Here is a 27,358-nt window from a genome sequence, read left to right as displayed (position 1 = left end):
ACTAACAGAAAGGAGTGTCCTTTGTCTAACCCCATGATAATGTGGTCAGTAAGTGAGATGAGAAGGGTTTCCGTGTTGCGAGATTTACGGAACCCATATTGCGACGGGTATAGGATCTTGTGGTCTTCAAGATATTCAGAAAGCTGGGTGTTTACCAGTTTCTCTGTTAGTTTAGCAATGAATGGGAGGTTAGAGATGGGTCTGAAATTAGGATCTAAGTTGTGTTTCTTGAGGAGGGGCTTGAGTGAAGCGGTTTTTAGGCTGTCTGGGTATTTTCCTTGCGTTAGAAGGCTGTTAATGATACCGGATAGAGGTCCTGAGATCACATTTGGGATGAGAAGCAGGAGTCTCGATGGGATGTTATCAGCTGGATGGCTTGATGGTTTCTGCCTTTTTAAAAGGGATTCAATCTCTTTAGTGGAGGTTGACTCGAAACTGTCAAATTTGGGTCTAGTAAGAGCCTGGGGATTCTCACATGGCTTGGGAGGTGAAGTATTTGGAGGCAGGAGGGCGAGTGTATTTAAGATCTTCTGTTGAAAGAATGTGGCAAGCTCATTAGCCTTGGAAAGAGCTTGTTCATCTGGAATAGGTGGGGGGGTAGATTTGGTGATTTGTGTCACGTAGGCGAATAGGGCCTGGGCATCATATTGGAAATGGTGTATTTTGTTTGCATAGTATTCCTTTTTTTTCTGTAGAATGGCGGTCCTGTAGTGATGTAAGAATCCCTTGTATGTAGAAAGGGTCGAAGTGTTAGGGGTTTTTCGCCAATTGTTTTCTTTATGGCGTAAGGTCTGTTTCATTTGTTTAAGTTCAGCGCTGAACCAGGGTTGATTTCCCTTTTTTGTTGGGTTGATTGATTTGGAGACTATAGGGCACCATTTGTTTGCGACTGCTTCAGTAATCTTTTGCCAGGAGGATAGGGCTGAGTCGGGGTTAGCTAGGTCTAGGTCGGAAAGTTCTTTGGAGAGCTGATCGCTGAGAGTGTCAGATGGACATGCTCTCCTAAATTGAATGGTGGACAGGAGTGGGGCGGTGTGTGTCTGTGTGTGGAGAAGGAAGATTCTATCAGGAAATGATCTGACCAAGGGATTGGGGTACATGAAGGTTCTACTGTGCAGGTGAAGTTGGAGTTGATGAATATTTGATCCAGAGTGTGTCCAGCTTTATGTGTGGGGCTGTTGATGGTCTGAGTAAATCCCATAGCACTGAGGGTGGTGAGGAGGGCTTCGCAGTTAGCAGAAAGAGGTGTTGCGTTAGTATGGAGGTTGAAATCCCCCATGTTCATTGTTGGTAGGTCTGATTTAATATGTTTCACGATGGATTCTATAAGGGGTGACGGGTCCGTTTCTAGAACTCCCGGGGGAGCGTAGACTAAGAGTATTTGTAGATGTTTTGATTTGACTAGACCCATTTCCAATTTGGACTTTGTCTTAATTGAGAGTGCGGTCAGTCTGAGTTCTTTCTTGGAGGCTAGGAGGAGTCCACCTCCTCTTTTTTTGTGTCTATTGAAGGTGAAAATGTCATAAGTCTGGATGGGTAGTTGGTTGGTTAAGGCTATGTCCGAGTTTTTTAACCAGGTTTCTGTGATGGCACAGATGTCTGGGTTGGAATCCTAAAGGTAATCATTGAGGATATGTGTCTTCTTAGTTAAGGATTGCGCATTGAAGAGGGTGACTGAGAGAAGCGTGAGGCCTAGAAGTTGGTTCAGTGGTGATGTCATGATAGGGATGATTCTTTTTTGTATGACGTTAGTGGAATAAGTTGAAGGTGTTCTCCTTTGGTTGTGGATGATTGGAATGTTGTAAGTGAGCATGATGCGAGGAATTCTGGAGGAGGTTTAGTCTGAGAAGAATGGTTGAAAAAATGGTGTCTGTCTGATTGAAGGGAGGTTTGGAAGAATGTTGAGAGTGTTTGTAAATTTGTTGGTTCGGCTGGAGGAGTGCTCTGTCCTCAGTAGTTGTGAATGGAGTTGTCTGCCCGGTTGCTGGCGGTGTATCTGTCCATGGGGGTAAATAGCGTGACTGTTTAGAAGGCTTTGCTTAAGGATATACGTGCGAGGTGCTGTAATGTCCTTTTCGGTAAGAGCGTGGCCAAAAAGGCGTAGGGACTTACTACCAATGTTCCGCGTCAGCTTGGAGGCGACCACTAAAGCAAGATCAGAAAACTGGAAAGCGAAAGCAATTCTTCCGGGCTGTTCGAAGGGGCGCTCAAAGGGGCAGGCCCCTTTGTCGCGCCCCTTCGCGCCCATTTGTACTTTTTCAAAAACAACAAAGCACAATTTTCCTCCAAATAAATGGTTTTATTTGCATACATAAAAAGGGTTATAAAAAAATATTTTCCTAGCCTCAAACAAGACCATATGATTATATTCATTTGCTGTGGGTAAGACATAAGGCACATAGTATAAGTGCAGTCTACTGCTGATTTCTGTTGGTCATAGTTGAATTCAATTTATATGTCTAAGGGGGTCATTTTCCAAAGGTATCGCACGCGAAAAGTCCCTTTTTGCATGTGATATCTAAATCGGGGCGGAGTCCGCACCAGAAGGGGAAGAGTCGGGGCGGACTCTGCGACGACTTCGCTGACGGCGAAAGGTAAGACTCCTTATCGCCGCCAGTATCGCACCCAATAGCATCACCTTTCACGGTGGCACTATTGGGTGCAAAAGCTGGCTCTCCCCCCGCTTCGCCCCCTGTTACCGCTGGATTTTCTAAGGTCTGCGACCTTAGAAAATCCAGGCCTAAGTTTGGTATTTATTTGCTTAAACTGGCTGAGTGATTCTTTTTTTTTTTTTTAATATTGTGAAAACAAATATTCATGACCTTGGATGATATTTCTATTAGAGTCTAGGAAATATTCAGGCCAACTTTAAAACGAGCACATGTGCGCCCACACACGTGTATATTGGCATGCTAGCGGAGATGCATGTCTGTATATGATTTAAAATACACCTATCGCATGTAAATATGCTCCTAATATAGTAAGACTCGAGGTCATCAGACCCCTGTGGTTCTTCATCCTGCGAACCCTCCAGTTGACCTGGACCCCCTCACCCTCTCGTGTAAGCCCAAAAACGTAAGATCTGCAGACCTGCTTCTTATCAGGAGCAGCAGTAAAGTTTTGCGGCTAGCAGACCGCCATGCGCTGCAGCCTGTGTTTTTTAAAATACGGAGTTACACACGGAACAGTTGGTCCTGCCCCAGAATGCCCAGGCCCACCCCTTTATTTTTTTGTTTGCTCACGTTCGCGCATAAATCGCAGCTTTTAAAATCCACATTGCTCATGTGTGACCTGCATATGCACATATGTGGGCAATTTAGTGCGAGCAATGATTTTCAAATAGACTCCTTTCTATTTCTACTGGAATAAAATGGGGTCTATTCCCCATTCTAAGGGTTAAAAAAAAATCTAATAACTAAATATTTATTTGTAAATGTTTTGATGAGTGAACCAGGGAAGGGCGGGATTTACTCCTGGGGGAATTCTGTGCACAAAAAAACTTAAAATTCTGCATACTTTATATTGATCAAAATAACATAATATACATGACAGTCTTTAAGTAATTTAATTTAAAATGTAATACAGAAAAAAAGTTATTACTTAAAGTTGCAGAGTTTTTTAAATATTTTGAGCAGAACTTCCATAGAAGTTCACTGTAAGTGTCCCTTCCACCCTCTCTCCTTATTCCCCTGGCCAGTCTCCTTTCACTTTGCCCTCTCAGGCCCCAATCTGCGACACTCTCAACCTCCCCCTCTAGGCTCAACCCCTTCCACTCTGTCTCCACTTCCAGAGTTTGACCCCTCTGTCAGTACTGCCCCTCACACAGGCTCCCTCTCTCTAGCACACATACACACTCCTTCATACAGTCTCCCTCTCTCTCTCTCGCACACACACATCCCCTCATACAGGCTCCCTTTCTTTCTTGCACACACCTCCTCATACAGACTACCTATGTCTTTCTCTCACACACCCCTGCACACTGGCTCCCTCTCTCGCTCACCCTCCCCACACACACACACACAGGCTCTGACTCTGTCACACACAAACATCCCTTCACACAGGCTCTTTCTTACACATACACACACCTCACACAGGCTCCCTCTCTCACAAACAAGCACTCTCACATACACACAATCCCTTTTTCACACACACAGCTCCCAATCTCTCAATACATACACACTCCTTCATTATCTCACATAGGCTCCCTCTTTCTGGCACCCACACCATCTCACACATGCTCTTTCTCCCCCCCTCCCCCCAGGCTTGTGGACACTCACTCTTTCTTTCTTTCTCTTCTTTCTTTTCTTCCCCCCCCCCCCCCCCCCCCATCGTTGGTGCGAGTGGGACGGCCTCTGCTAGCGGCACGCCAGGGCCTGCCGAATTCTGCCCTCTGCTGTAGTGCATAATTCACAGGAGGATGTGTGATTTTTGGTGTACGTCAGGTGGTCTGCTCTGGTGCTGAGAAGGAGAGGCACAGCCACTGAAGTGGTAACCCCTGATGGTTCCCTCTGGTGCTGGGGAGGAGTGCAGCTGCTACAGAGGTGACACCTGGTTATGTACCTGACCAGTATGGAAGATTCAGATGAAGCTTTTTTACAGCTTTAATCCTGTACCAGCAGAGAGCTGAATCACTCTGGTTATCATCTCGTGGAAGAATGGAGCTCGAAATTGTCAGTTGTTATAGTGCATGTTCATCTATCATTGCATTACATAATATCTACATCTGTATATGTATATATATATATAGCAGTGGATTAGATGCTAATGAATGCAGGTTGCTTTGACAGGTTAGCAAAGCTGATATCCTGGTTGTGGGAGCTGGTAAACCTGAAATGGTAAAAGGTGACTGGATAAAACCCGGTGCCATTGTAATCGACTGTGGGATCAACTATGTTCCAGGTAAGTTGTTTTGGTTTTTTTTCTCGCTGGTAGCTCAGTGCCTTCTCAGACCTGAAAGGAGTTGTTGTCTAAGAATTGAAAGGGCCTTATTTACTAAGGGGTTTTCTCCCATTCGATATCTTTGGGGGAGAAAAGTTTAGTAAAGCAGGCCTCTAGTTAGTTAAATCCTTAGCCTCTCTGTACACTGATACGTAGGATCGTGGTGCTAACTGAGGGATTATCTCCGATTTAACCGGTTCCCATTTAGTCCCATGTTTTAAATTCTTTGATCTTTGTTCCTTATCCTCTCACTTCATTCTTTCAGCTGTGCCTGTGATGAAGCAATAATGCTGCAGAACTGACCATGACAGTCTATGCATTTCTGTGACGGCGGTGTAAGACACCTCCAAGTAGCAAATAGCTCAGATTTGTCTTCTGATGCCCACCCCTGTAAGGGCCTAAGATATTGGTGTTTACAGACGGTTGAGCTGGATAAGACCTAGTGAGGGCTTGGCATGTGCTGTGGATTTATCCCCTCATCTCTTTATCTAGCCTGGGTATTTCTTTTGATCAGTGATGTTGGAAATACTGTCGGCGGGGGGGGGAATACAGTATTTTGACATAGAGGATTCTCTGGTTGGCAACCCTAGAAAGTGCTGTAAAAGGGAGGGGCAGTGAATGTATGCACTGAGAATAGACAGTTCCTCTGTGCCGTTACATGAAGGGGCAGAGGAGCTCAGCGTAGCAACGACTGTTGGCCTCATGTCAACATTTTTATCAGAGAATTAGGTAACCACGAATCCTGATGAAATGAACTTGTAAACTGATGTTGGATAGAAACCAAATCATGGAGAATAAATTCCTGCAAAGCTATGCCGAACACCTTTCAGTAAAGATAAAGAACATCATTATTTCCAAACTCATACTTGTATGTCTAACCAGCTAACTTTAGGACAGCCCTGCGGGTCCAGCCAGAGTTAGCCGCATAGCTTAAGGGCTAACTGAGTGTCTGAAAGTCAAAAATACGCTCTGTGCATGCCTCCTAGTAAAAACAATTCATTGCATGAACTTGAGCTCAAGTCTTGATCGTGAAAGGATCGCACAAAAGTCCTATGGATCTCTTTGGAAAAGTTTTGCTTGGCCATTAATCTTTAATTTCAGGTTGATTATTTTTTTTCTTTTCCCCCCTTCTCAAATTGAGCTTTGGAGTAAGATGCACTGTTTTGAAATCTGTGCAAAGCAAGTAGACTGAGAGGAGTTGTGCCTCATCCTTAAATCTCAGCCAGAGTTTGGAGTCTTGAATTATTTGATCAATTGGAATGTTCCTAAAATCTCATCTTGCTGAACAGAAACTGGGAGGATAGTCCACACGTTCTAGAATTAAACAGCTAAATGCTGCTTAATCCGAACTGAATTACTTTTCACGTGCGCTTATATTCCAGGCGCTAAGAAAACTGCCACCACCATCGGCTCCTTCAATACATGTCGTCCTCTTTCGCATGTAGTTAAGAACGCCGTGCAGCCTACTGGTTAAAAGGCTGGAGAGCCATTGTGCGGAAATCGATAGTGTGCTCCTAGCTCAGCTACTAGAGCTAGTTCTCCTTTAACCCAGTTGTAGAGTCCTCTGTTGGGAGCCATAAGGTTGCAGGTTCAGATCCTGGTGGCATGTGCAATAGGTGTGAAACCTTCATCCCCCCCACCCTTGATTTTCACATTTGCCTTTCATTGGGCAACCCTGAGCAAGTTATTTTGGACCTTTGCCCACAGTGGTCCCTAAGATGTGGAATAGGCTGCCTTTGGAGCCAAGAGAAGAGGTTAAACTAATGAAACTTTGAAAATAAATTAAAGACATAAGAACATAAGAAGTTGCCATACTGGGGCAGACCAAGGATCCATCAAGCCCAGCATCCTGTCTCCAACGGTGGCCAATCCAAGTCAGCGGGTTGATGTCCTCTGTTGTAACTAATTAGCAGGGGTGAACTGGTTGAATGGGGGTGGTAAGATGGCTGGTACTGTGAAGACTTCTGTGAGGAGGGCAGGCCTGGACTGCCTAGGGTGCCAAATTCTGCAGGCTGATGTGTAGGAATGGGGAAATTGAAGTATATTTTTAATAGTTAACAGGAATACCAGGAAATGTAACCCACAAGCCATAACACGACCGTGCCCGACTGGATTCTGCTGCACGCGATGATTGGAGAAATGATATTTGGATTTACTAGGCTGTTTTTTGTTTTTTAAACAGCCTAATACAGCTTGTCCAACAGCCTAGAGGCTGAGCACAGACATCCAAGTTTGATTCCCAGACCTGTGTGCTTGGTTTGGGCCCAAGGCACAGCACCCCCAGAGGGAGGGATCCTAGTCATAATGCAACAGTGACCCCCTGTTGGCTGACCTTAAATGTACTTGTGCCAGGCAGTGATTGCTTTAGGATTTTGCCAACCCTAGGCACTGTTGGTGCTGTCATCCCCTCCCCTGTCCCCCAACACCTGACTAAAGACAATAGAGCAGAAGGTTTAAGGCCCAGGCTTCTTTGCTGTGCTCTGTCTGCTCCATGCTTACCTCTTCTCACGTCCTTATATGATAGGAGGAGAGGGCCGAGATTGGGGCCTCCCTGCTATCTACTCTGGCCTCACACCTCGCCTCATGTTCCCTGTAGAGACCAAGAGGAAAGGGACTGGAATAGGGAACAGAGCATTTTTTCTTTGCTCTGTCCTTCCAAGCCTCACCCCCTCCCCTCCTGTTCACTGCATTGGGGGGGGGGGGTGCCTAGGTAGCCATGGATGAAGGTTCATGGCAGTACAACCCTGTGAGGCGTAGGATTTGATAGAGCTTGAAAGGCCTAGAATTTGGAAGAAGCTTCTAGCCTCTCCCCCACCCACCCAGCCTCATACCCACTGCAAAAGTATTTTTTTTTTCCAGTGAGTAGAAGACACTACTGCTTTAATGTGGTTTTATATTTCCTCTGTCGGGGAGGCAAGTGTTTTTTCATGTGGTATGAATCCCACCTTTTGGGAGAGGAGAGCGCATACAAACGATTATTATTTTTTTATTTTTGGCTGAGTTTGGGTTATCTTTTTGGAATATGATGCGGTTTAGTTAGTGCTCCCAGAATAGCTTTCGGTTGCTGTGGAAACTGACTTCCTAACGGCCTCGGCATCGCCTTGAGAAATGACTCAACCTCCTTCACACTTGGGGGAGCAAAAGTAACTGTTTAGGTTTTTCAGGAATGAGCACTTCTGAGGTGAAGTGAACAGTAGCTTTCTTCCCTGTGCATGGTGTAGTTCGTCCTGGTAACTGGCAGCTAAATATAAATGTCAGCTAATTAATGCGGTGACAAACTTAAGTTCCTTTGGTTTTCACATCACCCGTTCTGAATGCTTTACATCTCTCTGGCAGAAATTGTTCTGGCACAGAGCAATTTCTGCCAGAGAGATGTAAATGTTCATGAGGAATTTGTTCCTTCTGCAGATCTTTAGGCAGTCTACGCAAACGTAGTTGACTTCTGTATTGAGCCTTTTATTTTGGGTGAGTTGCTAATGTGTGGCTTTCTTAGAAGGTTTTTGTTGACTGGCAAAGCTTTATTCCCCCCCTCCCCCACTTTCGGTTGATCAGTCAGCTCTGAGTATACGGTAGAGTTTACATTACAAGCGGTCTCTCTGCTGCCAGGCGCTTCCATGACGGACCGGTATTGGCAGAGCCATCGGTGATGTCTCAAAGGACCCCCTTACCCCACCTCCTTGTGACCACCACGTGAACAGAAGTGCAAACACCCTGGGCACCGTGCAAGGGGATTCTGCACTGCCTTTTTGGAATCTTCCGGCATGCGAGCCACAAAGGGGGAAGGGAGGTGGCAAAAGCAGCGCTTGCCCTGGGAGCCATCTTTTCCAGCCACTGCCCTCTCCTTGCTGGTGCTGCCGCCCTCCCCGCCCCACTGTTATCCACAGTGGTAGGAGGACTTCGTGGCATCGCTCCTCTGTTCCCTGCTATCGCAAAATGGAGACTTCCGGCCATGAAGAGCCTCCATCAAGGTGAGGCAGGACTCCTTACTGTCAAGATAAATCTCACACACAAGAACTGCAAATGGCGAGCGTAATTCCAGTTTACGCACGCTGACAGCACTTTTATCATGCATTGCCACACAGATTTGCACATGGAGCTCTTTGCTTTAATTTCTTAGTGGTGGCACCAGTTAATGTTTTGTGGGTCTTTTCGACTTTAAATGGTGATATGAGTAGGTTTCCAATCTAAGAACTGATGGTTGCAAAACTTTTTAGTTTAGCTTTAATTTCTTTTTTAAGTGGGTGACTAAACTTTAAAGGGCTGAAAAAATTGTCCTCTGCAACACATTATAAAACATTTTAGGAATTATTCTGATTTTCATTTGATTGCATGTCTGGCCTTTATTCCTTGATAAAAAATTTGAATCCGGCTTCTCCTGCAGATATATGTTACACGTGGGTTTGAAGAAATGCTGGCCGAAGCTAGAAAGATCTTTTAGGTGCATAGTCAGCAGAAAAAGATGTAATATTGTCCCCATATAGGTCCCTGGTCAGACCTCATTTGGAATACTGAGTACAATTGTGGAAACCGCCCTTTCAAAAGGATATAAACAGGATGGAGGTTCAGAGCGTGGCTACTAAAATGGTCCGTGATCTTTGTAAAGCATATGGGGATAGACTTAAAGATCTAAAAATGTATATCCCAGAGGAAAGGCAAGCTAGGGGGCAATCTGATAGAAACCTTGAAATACCTCAGTGTTACCAGTACACAGAAGGCAGGCCTCTCTCAGCAGAAAGGAGACTCTGGGACAAGGGCATGAGGATAAAAGGTAGATGAAGAATAATCTAAAGTACTTCTTTATGGCTTGGAACAGCCTCCCAGTGGAGGTGCTGGAGACGAGGACTGAATTTGAATTCAAGAAAGCATGGGATAAACACAGAGGATGTCTGAGGGGAGTGGTAGAGCCTCAGCAATTGTGTAGATGGACAGATTAAATAAGCTGTATGTGCTTTTTTTTTTTCTGCTGCCATATTTCTCTTTTTGTGTCTCTGGCTTTGTTGTTGGTGTAAATTGCCGCAGCACCCGGGCTTCGTGAAGAAGGCTTCAGTTGCGATGCTCTCAGTGTCCCATGCAGCTTTACCTGTAGGTCTTAGGCCGGAGAGTCCCTACCCCCACCCTTTCAGAAAACAGTCCTGATACTGCCAATCCATGAGTACATGGTGAAGGGAGTGGATGCAATGTTCCGGCTAGCATGCTGTTATAATTGTCTGCTTATTAATTTCAAGTTACCTGCGCTTCTGTATTACCGTTTTTAAGTGTTAATTGCAAGCGGAGAGACAAAATATGGAGTCTTATTTTTCTCTCCTGCAGACAGCACAAAACCCAGTGGGAAAAGGATGGCGGGAGATGTTTCATATGAGGACGCGAAGGAAAGAGCCTCCTACATCACTCCGGTTCCTGGAGGTGTGGGGCCTATGACTGTAGCGATGCTGATGGAGGTGCGTTCATGAACATCACGGAAAGGAATGTGTCTCTTCCTTATTTATAGACATGTATACGGGCAGGCACATAGGTTGAAAAAGTCTCTATTACATCAGCATTTTAATATAGCCAGTCTAAAAAGGAGCTGCCGTAAAGATCCCTGTTGCAAAGTGCTGCCCACTCTTGAAAGGTCAAAACAACAAACAGCCCTTACTTTTTATAAAGACTTACTGTCTTTCCAATCATAGGTTGTGCAAGTGTCTTCCTTCCTCTGGTGGCGGTGCAGACCTCTTTGAGGCACATCCTTGTAGGACATAACAGGGAACATAGTTTAGACCTCTACAGAAGAAATAAATGTATATTTCCCCTTATTTCAGCTCTGAAGGATAAATAATGCAGTATAATAGTGCTATGAATCCATAAAGGTGACGTTTATAGATGATTTTGCTAGTAATTCACAGCTCTCGTAAATGAGGCACCGGCTAAGTGAAGTCTTGATGGGGCTCGAAATGTAGTAGCAGGCAAGGAACTGTTAACCCCGGGGAAGAGTCACTTCTCAAGAAAGGGGATTAAAGAGCTTCAGAAACTGTAACAGTTTATTTTATTTGATGAATCACCTTTCTTGTTTTAAAGAAACAGTAGGTCGTGAGGACTGGAGCTCGCTTCCCATTCTTAGGCTCTTCCAAATTTGACCTCAGAATGAACCTTCCCTTAGCAGAAGATTTCTTCAGCAGCTGAGGAAGAGCATAGCTTTCACATGGCCAGCTGCCATTCTCAAACTTTTCTTTTTTTGGCTTTTCGTTTCCTGGAATAAACTTCCATTCTACAGTCATCCTTCTTGTTTATGTACTGAATAGAACTCTTGTTATCAGCTAACCATGTAGATACGTTTCTTACTCTTTTTTTTTTTTTTTTTAATTATATATAATTTATAGAACACCGTGGAAAGTGCAAAACGTTATTTACAGAAATTTATCCCAGGAAAGTGGAATATTCAGTATCCTAAACTCTGCCTCCAGACTCCTGTCCCTAGGTAAGAGATTAGGTCAGCAGTCATGCAGGGGAATGGGAGTGGTAATAGTCATTCTCAATACACCCCCTACGGGGCAGGAAACGAGGCTGCAGTAAACATCACTGCTTCTTCTTTCTTTAAGTGACATAGAAATCTCAAGATCTTGTACACCCAAACCCATTGGACACCTGGCTGCAGAAATCGGGTTACTCTCCGAAGAGGTGGAGTTATATGGCCAAACCAAGGCCAAGGTTCTTCTCTCCACTGTTAAACGCCTCAAGGACCAGCAAGATGGGAAATACGTTGTTGTTACAGGGTAAGAGATTCTTCAAGAATTAGACAACGTTTTAACAGAGCAACGTGTAATTGTGTTTGCTGGGAGTAGAAGATAGTAAATTGTTGTAACATCTTATCTAGCAATCTAAATCAAACCATAGACCAGAAGTCGTCAAGTCAACTGGAATGTGTATTGTATTAAAGGCACCTGGTTGTGTATATGTTTAAGGATGCAACTGCTGGTCTTGGTAATATAGTTTCCATATATCCTTATTAGTGAAAGAAAATTATACACATACACCCCCCCCCCCCCCCCATGTAAGGATTAGTATTTTTATCAATGATGTGATTCATAAATAATTTTAAATAAATAAATTAGTATTTTCTAAAAGCACACAATGGTTTAATATCCTCCCTATATCATTTCATTACTTTTACTACTTGCCATTTTTACAAATTCTTTATTTTTATTCCTTTACTTTCTGAGATTATTATTGTACATTGACTTGTATGATGGGAAAGTTATTTTATCATTGGTGGGGGTGTTATTTATAGCTATGTTAATGCTGTTTGTTGTATATGAAATTATTTGTTGAAATTTTTTGTATTACTTAGGAGGGAGATATGTGCTAAGGCCTCCGATCTCCTGGTGAGAGTAGGAGACGGGGTGGGTTGGCATCAAGGGACAAATTATTGTATATTTTATATTTGTGTTTGTTTGTTTTTTTTAATGAAGGATGTAAACCGTCTGGGTTGTCCTTTGGGGAGAGAAAAGTGGTATAAAAATAGAAGACTAGAATAACAATATTCAATACTTGAAACAATATATCATGGTGGAGAGGGGCCATAGTCACCTTGTTTCATGCGGTCTTTGTCCCAATGCAATCTTTTACCCACGAGCTTTGTATCTTCTCTTTTAAACTTGTCATGGGTATAAAGTACAGGCGGTCACTGGCACCTGCTATTTGTAGTAAAGTACACACAAAGATTTGCAAATGTGATGTGTCACTTTTTCCTCCCCCGAGTGAAGTATGCCCCCTGGAACGCTTCATGTAAATGTAGCCAAAAGTGCGTGTGATGGGGAACAATACTGCAGTTCTGGCCATGCTGATGGAGAGCTGAGCAGTGGGAATAAAATGCTTTTCACCCAAGCAGATCACGTTGAAGAATTGCCCTTCCCTGGATTGTATCTGGAAATATATGATGGTATTACTTTGTCAATCACCTGTTTTGTTGTAGCTAATAATTATGTTTACCCACCCAGATTGAAAAAAGGGTAAAATAAAACATTATTTGGACCATTATTTTACTGTTTGTTTGGGTTTTTTTGTTTTAAGTATTACTCCTACACCCCTGGGAGAAGGGAAGAGTACTACTACCATAGGCCTGGTTCAGGCTCTGGGGGCACATCTCCATTTAAACGCCTTTGCTTGTGTCCGGCAGCCTTCTCAGGGCCCAACGTTTGGTATAAAAGGTAACTTGAACTTTACAACATTAATCGCCGTGCGAAAAACATTTCTCATCATATGTGGCCTGCAACAAGGACTTTCTTGTGTGAGGTGAGGCAGGAGGAAGCTGCATCCGATTTATGGGGGAAAGTTAACTTTTTTTTTTTTTTTTCCTGTAAAATTAGAGGTAGTAAAAGCACAGTAATTGAGAAGCAAATCCTCTCTTCTGTTGCAAATGGGAGGTCATGAGCTATCACCAAGAACCTTGGCATAAAAAGGCGATTGTGAAAAGTGGGGGAACGCTGACGTTGGGTTTGCATGATTTAAGTACTAAATTTTGTTTTGCCTTTTCCATAGGTGGAGCTGCAGGTGGTGGATATTCTCAGGTTATCCCTATGGAGGAGGTAAAGTAACATTAGGAAGAAGTATACATTTCATCAAGTCCCACAGTGAATCCTCAGTAGATTTGAAATGTTGGAAACCATTCCGTGTAGCTCAGCGGTTCTCAGCTCTGAATAGAAGTGTCCTACTGCGTCAGACCAAGGTCCATCGAGCCCAGTATCCTATCTCCTGACAGTATCCAGACTGGGTCACAGGTATCTGGCTCTGGGCCTTGTGGCCTCCAAACAGGTCTGGTTTTCGGAGTAACCAAGAAATGCAATTGTAATCCCCCTCTATGGGGCTTATTTACTAAAATGCATCATCGCCCTAAGGCATGTTTTGACTGCAGTATTTACTAAAGGGCCCCTGAACCTGACACTCCCATTCTCGGCTTGGAGCCTTGATTTACACCCCCCCCCCCCCCCCACCCATGCCTGTTCCATCCATTGATGGATAATGGCTCAGTGGCAAGAGCAGTTCATTAATATTCTCAGCATGTTAAACCCATTATTTTTCTATTATTGGTAATGCTTAACCATTTTATTACAGGCAGCACGCATTAAGCGCCAAATTTAGCATTTATCGCCCACTGTAGATTGATACATGCAAATGCATTTCATTCATGCATATCCTGATAACAGCCCTGATTAGGTGCCATGAAGACTGGACTTAAGCTGTACTGGACATGGAGGAAAAGCCACCCTGCTTTCTGATAGTTTCACCAGAGCGGCAGTGTCATCCATAACACTCGTGCAGTGTGAATGGAAGATATAGATACAGATATAGAATCAAGCTTTCATGCCTCTGCATTGTTTTATCAATTAGAGATGTACTTGGTAGCTGCCCTCTACATTGTGTAATGGTTGTATTGCATTGCCCAGTCTGGTGCTGCTCTCCACTAATCCTTTCTAAGGCATTGTATTGCACATGCTGAAAAGAAGTCCTCTTTGGAAATAATTTGCCTGGTTCAGTAAAGTAGCCTAGAAACAAGGCATACTATACTTGTTCCTGCATAATTGTCATCTGTGAAGGAAATGTGCATCTTCCCCAACCAGGCCTGTTTTCTTATTGACCTGCCAGTGAAATGCAGTTGATTGGTGATATCTTATGCATGGTACATATATGATACCGTGCACCGGAGGTCCCGATCCTGATTCCCATTTTTGGAGTACATCGATTTCTGTATTCCACATTGGTTAATCTCACTGGTTGATGCACGATTTGGTTGCACAGAGATGATCCTCCGCAGGCTTGACATGTCCATATAGGTCAAGCTTGTTGGCTTCATGCCATAAGCACAGTAAAAGAGGAGACCCTTCGTGACTCTTCCCATTGCAGGTTTGGTGGAGCATCCCTTCATGTATGTAAATGTCTTTCCTCCTTTTAGTCTCTGAGAATTGTGAAAACTAAATTCCTTCACAACAGGCACAGTAGGTAGACTGGTATGGAGGCAACATTTTAGAGAAACTCCGTAGGGAGGAGAAGTCGTCATGTGTGACTGCTTTTTAATTAAATGCATGTTGGAGCTGCAGAACTGGCAGGCTCCTCTTGGCAGCTATTGTAAATATTATGCAAAAAGATGCAGTGCCCTTTGTAAAATTATAATTGTAGGAACTGAATAATACAGGGTATTCAAGACTTGTTCACAAAGACCATACCTGATTTTGTTTCTGGCTCTTGATATGAAACACTTCTATCATTCTGTTAATTGATAATCTGACTTTGAGAGGGGGGAGGGGGACACGGGTGCAAACTCCTGGCTAATATTTCAGAGGCTGTGGAATAAGAATGAACATGCTTTCTCCTTCACACTTTATTCTTATTAGAACATGTGATCACTGTGCAAGGAACCAGTGGTGAAACACTATGATATCTGAAGACTGGAGGGTTGCCAATGTAATACCAGTTTTTAAAAAGGGCTCAAGGGGTGATCTAGGAAACCACAGACCAGCGAGTCTGATGTCTGTGCCAGGCAAAATGGTAGAAACTATCAAAAAGAACAAAATTGCTGAACATAGAGATAAGCCAAGATGGATTTAGCCAAGGGAAGTTTTGCTTCACTAATCTACATTTTTTTGAGGGTGTAAATAAACATGTGGATAAAGGTGAGCTAGTTGTGTATCTAGTGTATCTGCATTTCCAGAAAACATTCAACAAATTCCCTCATAAGAGGAAATTAAAAAGTCATGGGATAGGAGGCAGGGGGAACTGGTTAAAAGATAGAAAACAGAAAGAAGGACTAAATGGTAAATGTTTCCAATGGAAAAAGCGGAATAATGGCGTGACCCAGGGATCTGTGCTGGGGAAATGGGAATAACAAGTGAGATGATCAAATTTGCCAAGATCACAAAATTATTCATAGTTGTTAAAGCACAAGAGAATTGTGAGAAATTGCAAGAGGACATTTCAAAATTGGGAGACTGGGCATGCAAATGGCAAATGAAATTTAATGTAGACAAGTGCAGAGTGATGCATTTAGGGGAAGAGTAACCTAAATTTTAGCTACACAATGCAAGGTTCCACATTAGGAGTCTCCATTCACGAAAAGCATATATGCATCATTGTTAAAACATTGAAATCTTCCACTTAGCGTGTAGCATCAGCCAAGAAAGCAAATAGAATGCTAGGAAAGGAATGGAGGATAAAACAGAGAATATCATAGTGCCTCTGAATGACACCATGGTGCGACCTCATCTTGAGTATTGTATGCAGTTGGGGTCACCACATCTCAAAAAAGGCATAGCAGATTGAGAAAAGGTACAGGGAAGGGCAACCAAAATGATAAAGGGGATGTAACAATTCCCCTATGAGGAAAGGCTAAAGAGATTAGAACTCTTCAGCTTGGAGAAGATACGGCTGAGGGGAAATATAATAGAGATTATAAAATAATGAGTGGAGTGGAAAGGCTAAACATTAATCGGTTGTTTACTCTTTCATAAAGTACAAATATCAGGGGACACACAATGAAGTTACTAGGCAATACATTTAAAACTGAGAGAGAATATTTTTTACTCCATAATTAAGCTCTGGAATTCATTGCCAGAGGATGTGATGAAAGCTATTAGTGTAGCTGTGTTTAAAACCGGTTTGGACAGGTTCCTGGAGGAAAAGTCCATAAACATTATTAAGGCGGAGGTGCAGAAATCCACTTCTTATCCCAGGTATAAGCAGCATAGAATCTATCTACTGCTTGGGATCCTGCCAGGTACTTGTGACCTGGATTGGCCACTGTTGGAAACAGGATACTAAGTTTGATGAACCTTTGGTCTGACCCAGTATGGCAACTCTTATGTCCTTAAATTTTGAGTTAATTTTGGCTGGAGCTGTTGACAGCATTCAACTCTTATTCCTCTTACTGCTCTGATCTCTTCTGTCCCTGTTGCCTAACTTGTATCTAATTGGACATCTATATCTTCTCTTAAATGGGAAAGATTGAAATCTTGTGTTTCCTCACTAGATATTTTTCCTCTATTTGTTCTTCCCACTTCATACCTGCTCTTTGGTCAAAAATTGAGCAACACCATGCAGGCTGTTAAGAAAACAGTTTTGGTTTTCTTATGCTTAGTCCATGCATGAAAACTAAAACTCGAGCTAAAATTGTGTAGTTTTAGCATTATGCAGGCAGTGTTACTTAATTTTTTTTTTTTTTTTTTTTAAGATTTGCTTATACACAATTTTTTAAAGGAAGATCTATGTTAAACAAATTGGAAAGGTGTAATCTTATTTTATGACACAAAGTAGGCGTGTTTCTGGTCATCTCATGTTCTGCACTCCAGTTTCCCTATGCCTTCCAAATTTCATTGGTTTTCATCCTGATAACTGTCAGTCTTCTGCTTTTTGTTTTGTTTTGTTTTTAAGATTGGACAATGTTCTCTTTTTTTTTTTTTCCTTCCCCAGTTTAATCTCCATCTCACAGGTGATATTCATGCCATTACTGCAGCCAATAACCTGGTAGCAGCCGCTATAGATGCTCGTATGTTTCATGAATTAACGCAGTCTGACACGGTAATTAATGCCTTGTGTTGTGGTTATACAGCGTGAGCAGTTTATTTATTAAAAAATAGATATATAGAGAGAGATCAATACTGCACAAATAACACCAATCTGGGTCCCCACTTAATGTTAAATACAAAATCAAAGGGTACACTCAAACATCAAGATTATTATACAAAACATTTTTTTTGAAAAGTATTAGAAAACTTTATTACAAAAATATACCTCATGAAACAGTTTTTGTTAATTAAAACAATTGTTTTCAAGGGATACCATCCAACCAAGTGTTACTATGTTATTTAATCTTTTCATGCCAAAAGACATTATTTCTCATAATCCATGTTCCATACTCGAACATACCAATACGAACACATACTGGAGTTTGGAGCTCCAAACACAGCTTTGTTATCCTATTTTGACAACTCATTTGTGTAATCCATTAATGAAATACTGACCCACTGTTCATAAAGCTTATTCTTATAATCCATTTAAATGGCTCAACAAAGGCCTTCGTTTCACCTGTCATCCGGCTTTATCGGAATATCAAGGTCTTAATGAATAGTATATTCACACAACCTATGACTGGATTGTGCACTTACTATCAAAAACAGCTGTTGTTAGTGTAGATTTTTTATAAGTGTGTTATAATGTGGCCATTAAAACTCAAAAGTTACCCTTGAAGATGGGTATCCTGGGTATTTCAGAGCAAATCGCCCAGTTTGGCATGCTGCCATAATCCCAACCACTGAATCCTTAAAATGCATATTACTACTTGAAACAACGGCAGGAGTGTTCCTTCCTAAAGCAAAGCCTTTTGAATATTAATTTCTTGTATATAATTTCTTCTATATATATATAAAGAGAGAGAGAGATCTTAGGAATATGCATTTGTTTTACTTTACACGTACATTTTTATATGCACAAAATTTGTATTTACATGCATAAGAGATTTTATACATGTATTCAAATAATACATATGCACTTAAACACATTTTACACTCATAACACAACAAAAAAAAGAGAAATGAAATGAGTGAATTCTTTGTATGCATCGCTTAAAAAAAAAAAAAAAATATATATATATTTAGATGTATGTATTTATGCATAGCACTGTTGCCTCTTGCACATTTTCACTTTATTTTTCAAGGCTCTGTTTAACCGCTTGGTACCCTCAATGAATGGAGTTAGGAAATTCTCTGATATTCAGCTCAGAAGATTGAAGGTGAGTATCTTGACTTATTTTGGCTAATTGTTACCATCTAACCAGGTTTGAGGAGACAAGGGCTAAATACCCGTTCTGGTTTCCTGGTATGAGCTACAAGTGCTTGCAAACCAACAGAGTTGCTGGCTTGATATTTTCTGCTGTTGTGAGAGGCAGTCTGCTTTGAATTCTGTCCGTACAGAAAGAGACTGGGAAAGATGCACGTCACCAGCACGGTGACTCCCTGTTTGCCTAATCTTCTCTGCAGGTAACATCTTAAGCATGCTTGCTTGCACAGAATGATTAGAACATATATCAACAATATGGCAATGTCCTAGTACCCCCCCCCCCCCCCCCCCCCAGACACACACACTAATAAAAATGTGGTGCATTTTTATCACAAACTTTTGGGTGGGACAACTACTTGTTAATGTCTGAATTCCTAATTAGGTCCTGAGAGAAGGTGACATTTCAAATTGCCCATGTTCTGAACATGTTAGAACCCCCCGCAGCTGCCCAAACTATTTACATGTTCACCATGGTGAAAAATTTTAAATATTTTGACTGGCAGTCATAAATAGCATTGTAAGAGTACAAAAAAAAAATTCTTATTTTAAATTATTAGTCATAATAAAATACAATCTGTTGCATTCTATTGAAATAGCACTTCCTGAAATTCTTATTTTGTCTCTCACTCATCCCAAGTGTTCACCATAGGTTGTGCTCTTTCACATGGTGAGAGACCAGTGGCTTCTCCCGGCTTTAGTTGTGCACTCTTTAAGGCTGCAGGGGGTATTGGCAGTACCTTGGTTATAAGAATTTCCATAGTGTTAAGAACTGGAAGACAAAAACTGAAGGGAAGAGACATTTAGAAAACAGATTGTGATGCATATTCTCACCAGATTTAAAGAAATGCGTTACCTTTTAGTGAGATTAAAATTGGGAGGAAATGGTGTATGCTGACGTGACAGGAAACCCAGATTCTGTCATTTGTGTACCATTCATTGGGTGAAAGACCAATGGCTCCACCAGCATTAGTTTGTGTTTAAGTTTTCAGCTCTAAAACAAGAGAAAATCAGTTTCAGCTTTTCTTCTCTACTTCCTGAGACCATTTGGGGACATTAATGGTGACCCAGGAGCTGAGGCTTAGGAACACGGAGGTGACTTGGATCACTTTCAAGATGATGAGAACCAATCACTAAAAAGTATTTCTGTGAAACATGAATGCTTTTTCAGCCATAAGAAAACAAAACATTTCCTTGAGTGCAGTGTCTCCTGTGTAAAGAGATGCCCCTGACAAAGGTGAGCCCTCAGTGAAGGCAGGAGGTGGGGATAATTCTGCTATGATGGGAACATCAGAAAAAATTCCTGAAATTAATCCTTACGTCATGTTTGTCCTATGCCTAATGGCCTGGTTGAATACAAAAAATTGCTGAAAATCCTGTTGCTAGTCACAAGTGCGTCAGGCCTCCAGAGAGAAACAGTGGTCATTTTTTCCTGAGCAGTTATGAGTTGCTTCTCCCCTGTCAATTCTGCCAGTGATTGATTAAACGACTTCTGATCATTTAACGGAAAATTCTAACAAGTGCCTTATTAAAGTGCGGTTGCTCCTACCATTGCAAGGTGTGCGGTGCGGTTGCCTGGTTGCATAGCAACCAAAAGATTCCAAGAGTGCGGCTTCAACTCATCACGAGACCCTCACAGTGAGACTAAGAAGGCATGAAATCATCCAAAACATAAAAGATAGCGTTCCAGAAACCTTTTACAAATGTTCTGCTTATGCTTCCTGGCCTGATTAAATAGCTGGATAGGGACATTGATTCAAACTGCTTTGAAGTCCAGAGCTTATCACCTTTGAGGTCTTTTCCAGTAAAGTTCAGAAGAAGTGTGCTACAAGGAGCAATTTACCCAAAGCTAGGAGATGCTTTTTGTACATCCCACACTCATCCAGAAGTGACAGAAATGGGTTTTTCTTTACCATTAATCTGAGTTCTGTTGACTCTCACTCCCAGTATACACCCATCCCTCCCAATTTTAACTTTTTAATATCTTTATTCTCACTCAGGTAACTTGTCTCCTTAAATCTGGTAAGAGTATGCATCATAGACTAATGTTCTCTTCAGATTCTTGTTTTCCAGTCCTTAACAGAGAAGTTCTCTTAGATAAGGGGTGGGGAAGCTATGGTATAAGCAAGTTTGCTTACCGTAAACGATGTTTCCGTAGATAGCAGGATGAATTAGCCATGCTGTCATGGGATCTGTCAATCAGGCCCGGGAGGCGGAGCTTGTCAAAGCAGAGAACAGAGCTTTGCTCTCTGCGGCTGCGCGTGTGTTCCCGCGCAGGAAAGTAACGGAATCTCCTCAGTCTGTAATAAAGCTGTAGTGTAGTCGAAGACTTGGTGACAGCCAGGGAGGAGGGTGGGTCAGCATGGCTAATTCATCCTGCTATCTACGGAAACATCGTTTACGGTAAGCAAACTTGCTTTTTCCCGTCGATAGCAGGGCTGAATTAGCCATGCTGTCATGGGAGTCCAAAGCTCCTGATCACGTCATATATGACATATATGGGTGGACGTGATCTTTGACAGTGTGGCAGTCACCGTGGACAGGAGGATAGAGATTGCAGTATTGTTTGCCCTATCTTTGCATCCATGGCTGGTTGCTGGTCAAGGCAGTAATGAGATGTGAAGGTATGCAGTGATGACCATATAGCTGCCTTGCAAATGTCTATGGTTTGCACATTCTTTAGGTGTGCTAAGGAGGTTGCTACTGCTCTAACTTGGTGAGCTTTAGGAGTAGACTGTAAATGCAAACTCTGTTTTTCATAGTAGAATTTGATGCACTGCGCTATCCAACGGGAGATGGTGCGTTTAGCCACTGGTAGTCCAGGTGTCTTTGGGTCACAGGAGACAAAGAGTTGAGAGACACGGGAGTCCGAGTTCGTTCTCTCTTTATAGTGTGTTAACGTTCTTTGCACTCCAGTGTGTGCAGTAGTTTTTCCCCCCCGTCTGCATGGGGTTTAGGAAAAAAGGGTTGGTAATTCCATTGTCTGATTGAGATGGAATGGGTAACTACTTTCGTTAGAACTACCTTCTGGTGATGAAATTACAAGTATGGAGGATAATGGACCAAAGCTTGTAACTCATTAACTCTTCGTGCTGATGTTACTGCAACCAGGAATACCACCTTCCAGGTGATGTATTTAACGTGTGCCGAGTTCATGGGCTCAAAGGGATAAAGCATGAGCTGTTCCAGAACTATGTTGAGGTTCCATGGAACTGGAGGTTTGGATACCAGAGGACGAATGTGTGTTAAACCCTTCATGAAACGAGTCAGTAATGGGTGATTGGATATAGGAATGTTATTGATTGGTCTATGAGAAGCGCCTATGGCGCTGAGGTGAATTCTGATGGATGAAGTTGGTAGACCAGCGACATATAGTGTATGAAGATAATCAATGAGCACTTCTGGGAAGCAGTCCAATGGTGGTACATCGTTGGAATTGCACCAGGCAAAGTAGCGTTTGCATTTATAGCTATAATTTTCCCTTGTTGAGAGTGTCATTGATTGTAACAAAAAGAATTGTGCTGAAGAGGAAACTCCTTGTTTGTCAGAAGGAGTCTTTCAATCTCCACGCTGTCAAGTGTAGATATAAATGTAGCGGGTGTAGTACTGTTCCTTGATCTTGGCTGAGAAGATCTTGACAATTCGGCAATAGAATTGGATCCTTGATGGATAGTCGAAGCAGGAACTGTACCATGGCTGCCTCGGCCAGGCCGGGCTATGAGTATCAGTTGAATTTGTCCGCTATACATTTCTGAATTGTTCTTGTTATGAGAGGTATGGGAGGAAAGGCATACAGAAGGCCTGTCATTCCTGGAATGAGGAAGGCATCTTGGGCGATGCTGAGTTGGCTCGGTTGTATCAAGCAGAAGTTGGAAACTTGTGTATTGATATCTGTTGCAAAGAAATCTATCAAAGGTGTTCCCCACTGTAGAAATATGTCCTGGACTATTTCTGTATTGAGTGTCCATTTGTGGGGATGAAAGATGCGACTTAGTCTGTCTGCTCTTGTGTTTGCAACTCCCTGTAGGTAAGTTGCTTGGAGGTGTATGCAATTCTTGTGAGCGTGTTCGAAGATTGTCAGGGTCTCCTTGCAGAGGGACCATGAACCGGACCTTCCTTGTTTATTGATGTAAACATCGCTACTTAGTTGTCTGTGTAGATCATGACCCTGCGTCCCTTTAGGTGGTCTTGGGAGACTCGCAATGCATTGCGAATCGCTCTGAGTTCCAATAAATTTATTTGTAGATTCTGTTCTGAAAGTGTTCATAACCTTTGGGTTTCGTAAACCTCAAGGTGTGTACCCCATCCCTTGCGAGACGCATCTGTGGTAGGACTGAATTGTGAGGAGGGGGGCTGAACAACGCTCCTTTGGACAGAGTGGAATATAGGAGCCACCATGCTATATCTTTTTTCATTTCTGCGGTCAGCAGTACCTTCTGCGTCAATGGTTGTGAATGCTGTTTCCATTGGCGCTTTAGACCCCATTGTAGGCACCTCATGTGTAACCTGGTGTTGGGAACCATGAAATTTACCGCTGTCATGTGGCCCTGAATTACCAAGACTTGTCTTGCTGATGGCTTCTGAGTATGGTTCAAGGTGTGTAGAAGTTGACGGAAATGTGATATTCTGTCAACTGGGAGGGATGCTCTGTTGCACATAGTATCTAGGCATGCACCTATGAACTGCAACTGTTGTGTTGGTTGTAGGTGTGATTTCTGAAAAATGATCACCAATCTTAGTTCTTGCTAACAGTGTATCACCCGATGGAGGTGATCCAGTAAGACATTGGAGTTGAGGCGATTATGAGCCAATCGTCCAGATATGGAAAGATGGTTATATCTTGTTTCCTGAGATGAGCCACCACCACTATCATGCATTTGGTGAATACCCTGGGTGCAGCAGATAGCCCAAAGGGAAGAACTTTGTACTGGTAGTGTTGATGTCTGTAGCGAAAGCACAGGTAACGCCACGAGGATGGATGGATTGGAATGAGTGTGTGAGCATCTGTCAGGTCGATTGAGCACATCCAATCGTTGGTTTGAATGAGAGGGAGAATTGACTTCAACGATACCATTTTGAATTTCTCTTTGGTGAGAAATTGTTCAACTCCCTTAGGTCTATTATGGGTCGAAGGCCCCCCGACTTCTTGGGTATGAGGAAGTACGGGGAATAAAATGCTGCTAATTTGGAGTGTGGTTGGATTTGTCGAATTGCTTGTTGTTTGCGAAGTAAGCAATTTCGTCCCCCGGTTGTGGATGGGAATTGAAAATCCTGAGTGTGGAAAGATGAGGCAATGTGGGTTTCATTATAAATTGGAGTTGGTAGTCTTGACGTACTATCTCCAGAACCCATTGATCCGATGTTATTCTTTCCCAGGCTTTCAGGCAAGCATGAATTCTGCCTGGAGGAGCTTGATGTTGTGGTGGTGTCTGAGTAACTAAAAGATGACGTTGCTTTTGTTACAGCAGTCGGCTGTTGTGCCCGCTGTCTCTGGTTACGTGGTTTACCTCTTTGTTGATGTGAAGTATTGTTTTGTGGAGCAGGACGCTGGTCGGCAGGGTATGACTGCGTACGAAGATTGATAAGATATGTAGGGTCTTCTGGCATATGGTTGCCTACTATTAGATCCCACATAACGACGTGTAGTCGAGTAATAGGATTCGATGTTAGCAATTGTACTGCTAGAGCTTCGTCTTTTAATCTAGTTACTGCGTCCTGGAATTTCTCTCCGAACAGGTTATCTCCTGTACATGGGAGGTTTGTTAGTTTCTCGTGCAATTCTTCTCGAACTTGAACGTAACCATGGTAGTCTGCGGGCTGCAATAGTTGTTGCAGATGCTCTGGATGATGTTTCATGTGCTTCATAGATTGACCTCAAGAGGTGTTGAGAATACTCTTCCATGTCATGAAGAGGTTGAGGTATATGTTCCGCAACAGAGGAATGTATACCTTTCATATCTTGCATGCACTCATAGAGGTATTGCACCCTGTAGAACTGATGTTGCATAATTCGTGCAGTTAACATCGAGTTATGGTATATTTTCCTGCCAAACTCATCTAATATTTGTTGTCTTTCCCCGTTGGGAAAGTGGTATGCAACTTTGTTTTCTTGAACCTTTGCATAGTCGACTCTATTACACTTGAAGCGTGAGGCAATTGTGGTAGAGTGTATAGTGATTTTTTTTTTTTTTACGAAATTTTATGTCTGTTTCCCTGGAAATGGCTGTTATTGTATAAGGAGCCTCCCAGGATTTTGTGAGACTGAATGCAGGATATCTTGTGGTGGAAGAAAATTAGTTCCACCTGAGTATCAAAATCTTTAGAAGACCAGGGGTTTCTGCCCTAAGATCTGTTTCTTTTTGGACCTCTAGATGTAGAATGGTACCCGTTTTTCCTAGGAATTTTGGGTACGTAAGGTCTTCAGGAGGGGAATACGGCTCCTGTATGTGGACGTGCAGGTCTAAGAGACATCCCACCGATGATGATGGGAATGTTTGTATTGAAGGAGAATCTAAAGATGTCTCCTGAATATGAGTTGGTGAGGCTGGTTGGTTTAACCTGGGAGATGTCGGTACCAACTGCTGGTTAGTAGCAATATTGGTCATTGAAATGATGATGAAAGCATCTCGTAAAGCCTGTTAAAGATTGAGACAGTTGGAAAAATGCGTCTCTTGTACGAGAAGGCATACCATGCGACTGTCTCGTTGTTGTGTGATACCTGCTTCAGGTGAAGTTGTAAGAACTTCACTGTTTCCTTGTAGTCTATTGTCTGAAGTATTCCTTAGAACCCTTCTGAATTGAAGAAGTGTTCGAGGAAGAATTTCACTATTTCCTTTTTGAGCAGGTATTAGCTGTACGAGATGATATAAAAGTCGAAGGACTTATCTCCCATGTTGTACTCCTCTTTGGTAATTTAGTACGGTGGGAGTGACTGGAATACTTATGATAGTCAGATGATTTACCAGTATCTGTGACTCCAGTCTCTGGAAAAGAGCTGTGTGAAGGGTATCGTTTCTGCTTCAAGCTCGTGTTTAATTTCCTAGTGAAATAATTATGGTTTCCACGCGCCGATTGTGGTTTATGCGCTAAGTTAGCTTTATGCGCGTATATATGCTTATGCGCGGATATGCGCGTATGCGCGACTGTGAACTTATGCGCACTTATATATCTGTGCGCGGAAGTAGATTTCTGCGCAGTTGTAGTTGTATGCGCATATCTTCCTGATGTGGCGCGTACATGGGTTATCGGCGCCGATGTTCGGCGCCGTGCGCATAAGCCTTTGTAATTGGCGCCATGCGCATAAGCCCTTTGTAGTCGGCGCCGTGCGCATAAGCCTTTGTAGTCGGCGCCGTGCGCATAAGCCTCTGTATTCGGCGCCGTGCGCGCAGGTTGTTCCGGCGCCGTGCGCGCAGGTTGTTCCGGCGCCGTGCGCGCAGGTTCTTCCGGCGCCGTGCGCGCAGGCTCTTCCGGCGCCATACATTTCCTCTGCGCTATGCGCGCCGGAAGCTGTAGGCTGCGCACAGACTCCGTTTTCGGCGCCGGTATGTCAGTCTGCGCAGACGGTACCGTAGGCGCATAAATCATCGGCGCCGAGGATTTGACCTCCGATGAGGTATTTTGCGGCTCTTTAGGCACTGGGGATTTTCAAGAACCCACTGGCCTTTGTCTTTTGCCTTTCCCTTACCTCCTAGAATGGAGGACTTAGGATCCGACGGCAAAGTTTCCTTCTCTGGTGGAGCCGATGAAGTTAGCGGGCCCGGCGATGTCCTGAAGCCTGTCAGCCCTTTGTTTTAATGCTCTCTGTGATTAGAGGAACTTACAAATTGTCTCGATTGTGACTCGGTCAGAGACATTTGTAATCGCGGTCGTATCCGATCTTAATTTTAAAAGTGACAGGGTTTGAACCCCGTTTTGATATTTAATTCTGTTTTTAAAACTGAGGAGAGATCAGCTCCGCGTGCGATCCCGCTCGCGGAAAAAACAGACTGAGGAGATTCCGTTACTTTCCTGCGCGGGAACACACGCGCAGCCGCAGAGAGCAAAGCTCTGTTCTCTGCTTTGACAAGCTCCGCCTCCCGGGCCTGATTGACAGATCCCATGACAGCATGGCTAATTCAGCCCTGCTATCGACGGGAAACAGTGATGTCATCTGAAATCTTAGAGACAGCACAAAGCAAATACCAGAGGAGCCATTGGTCTTTCACTCCCATGACTGGTATGACCCACAGCATATGCCGGTGAGTGAGTTAACATGGCTGGACATTAAAGAAAATCCCAATTAGTCTTTCATTCTTTCTTTGTTATATATATACAGGGTGTTTCAAAATGATGGACCCAATTTCAAAGCGGTACATTTCAAAATCGGGTCCATCTTTTTGAAACACCCAGTCTAATAAAATCTACCTGGCTGTTCAATACATTCAGCTGTTCTTTTTGGGGACATCAAAAGCCTGCTCCCCAATCGGTTGTTTAAGTCTATAACTAGCATGCTGAGCAAGTGTTGCCTTAATGCATAGGAACATAAGAGCTTTTTCATTTGTGTTGGTGCCCATAGTATTTTAATGCAGAAGCTAATGTGGTATGCGGTCCACAGGGAATCACAAGGCTGCAAGTTTGCTTCCAA

General features: G+C 42.9%; 1 protein-coding gene across 2 annotated transcripts in view; it reads left to right on the top strand.

Moving 5' to 3' along the window:
* The window catches only part of MTHFD1 (methylenetetrahydrofolate dehydrogenase, cyclohydrolase and formyltetrahydrofolate synthetase 1), a 144,366-nt gene that overhangs the window by 51,795 nt on the left and 65,213 nt on the right, over window positions 1-27,358 (top strand). For both annotated transcript variants that reach the window (XM_029598114.1, XM_029598115.1), the window contains exons 8-15: window positions 4,788-4,899; window positions 10,249-10,376; window positions 11,295-11,392; window positions 11,514-11,687; window positions 12,985-13,121; window positions 13,453-13,499; window positions 17,374-17,481; window positions 18,617-18,691. In XM_029598114.1, the coding sequence (XP_029453974.1) occupies window positions 4,788-4,899; window positions 10,249-10,376; window positions 11,295-11,392; window positions 11,514-11,687; window positions 12,985-13,121; window positions 13,453-13,499; window positions 17,374-17,481; window positions 18,617-18,691 (879 nt within the window). The remainder of the gene's footprint in view (window positions 1-4,787; window positions 4,900-10,248; window positions 10,377-11,294; window positions 11,393-11,513; window positions 11,688-12,984; window positions 13,122-13,452; window positions 13,500-17,373; window positions 17,482-18,616; window positions 18,692-27,358) is intronic.

Source organism: Rhinatrema bivittatum, chromosome 4, assembly GCF_901001135.1.
Source record: "Rhinatrema bivittatum chromosome 4, aRhiBiv1.1, whole genome shotgun sequence".
Lineage (NCBI taxonomy): Eukaryota > Metazoa > Chordata > Amphibia > Gymnophiona > Rhinatrematidae > Rhinatrema > Rhinatrema bivittatum.
Note: the sequence above shows the minus strand (reverse complement) of the source record. Positions and strands in the feature narration are given on the sequence as shown.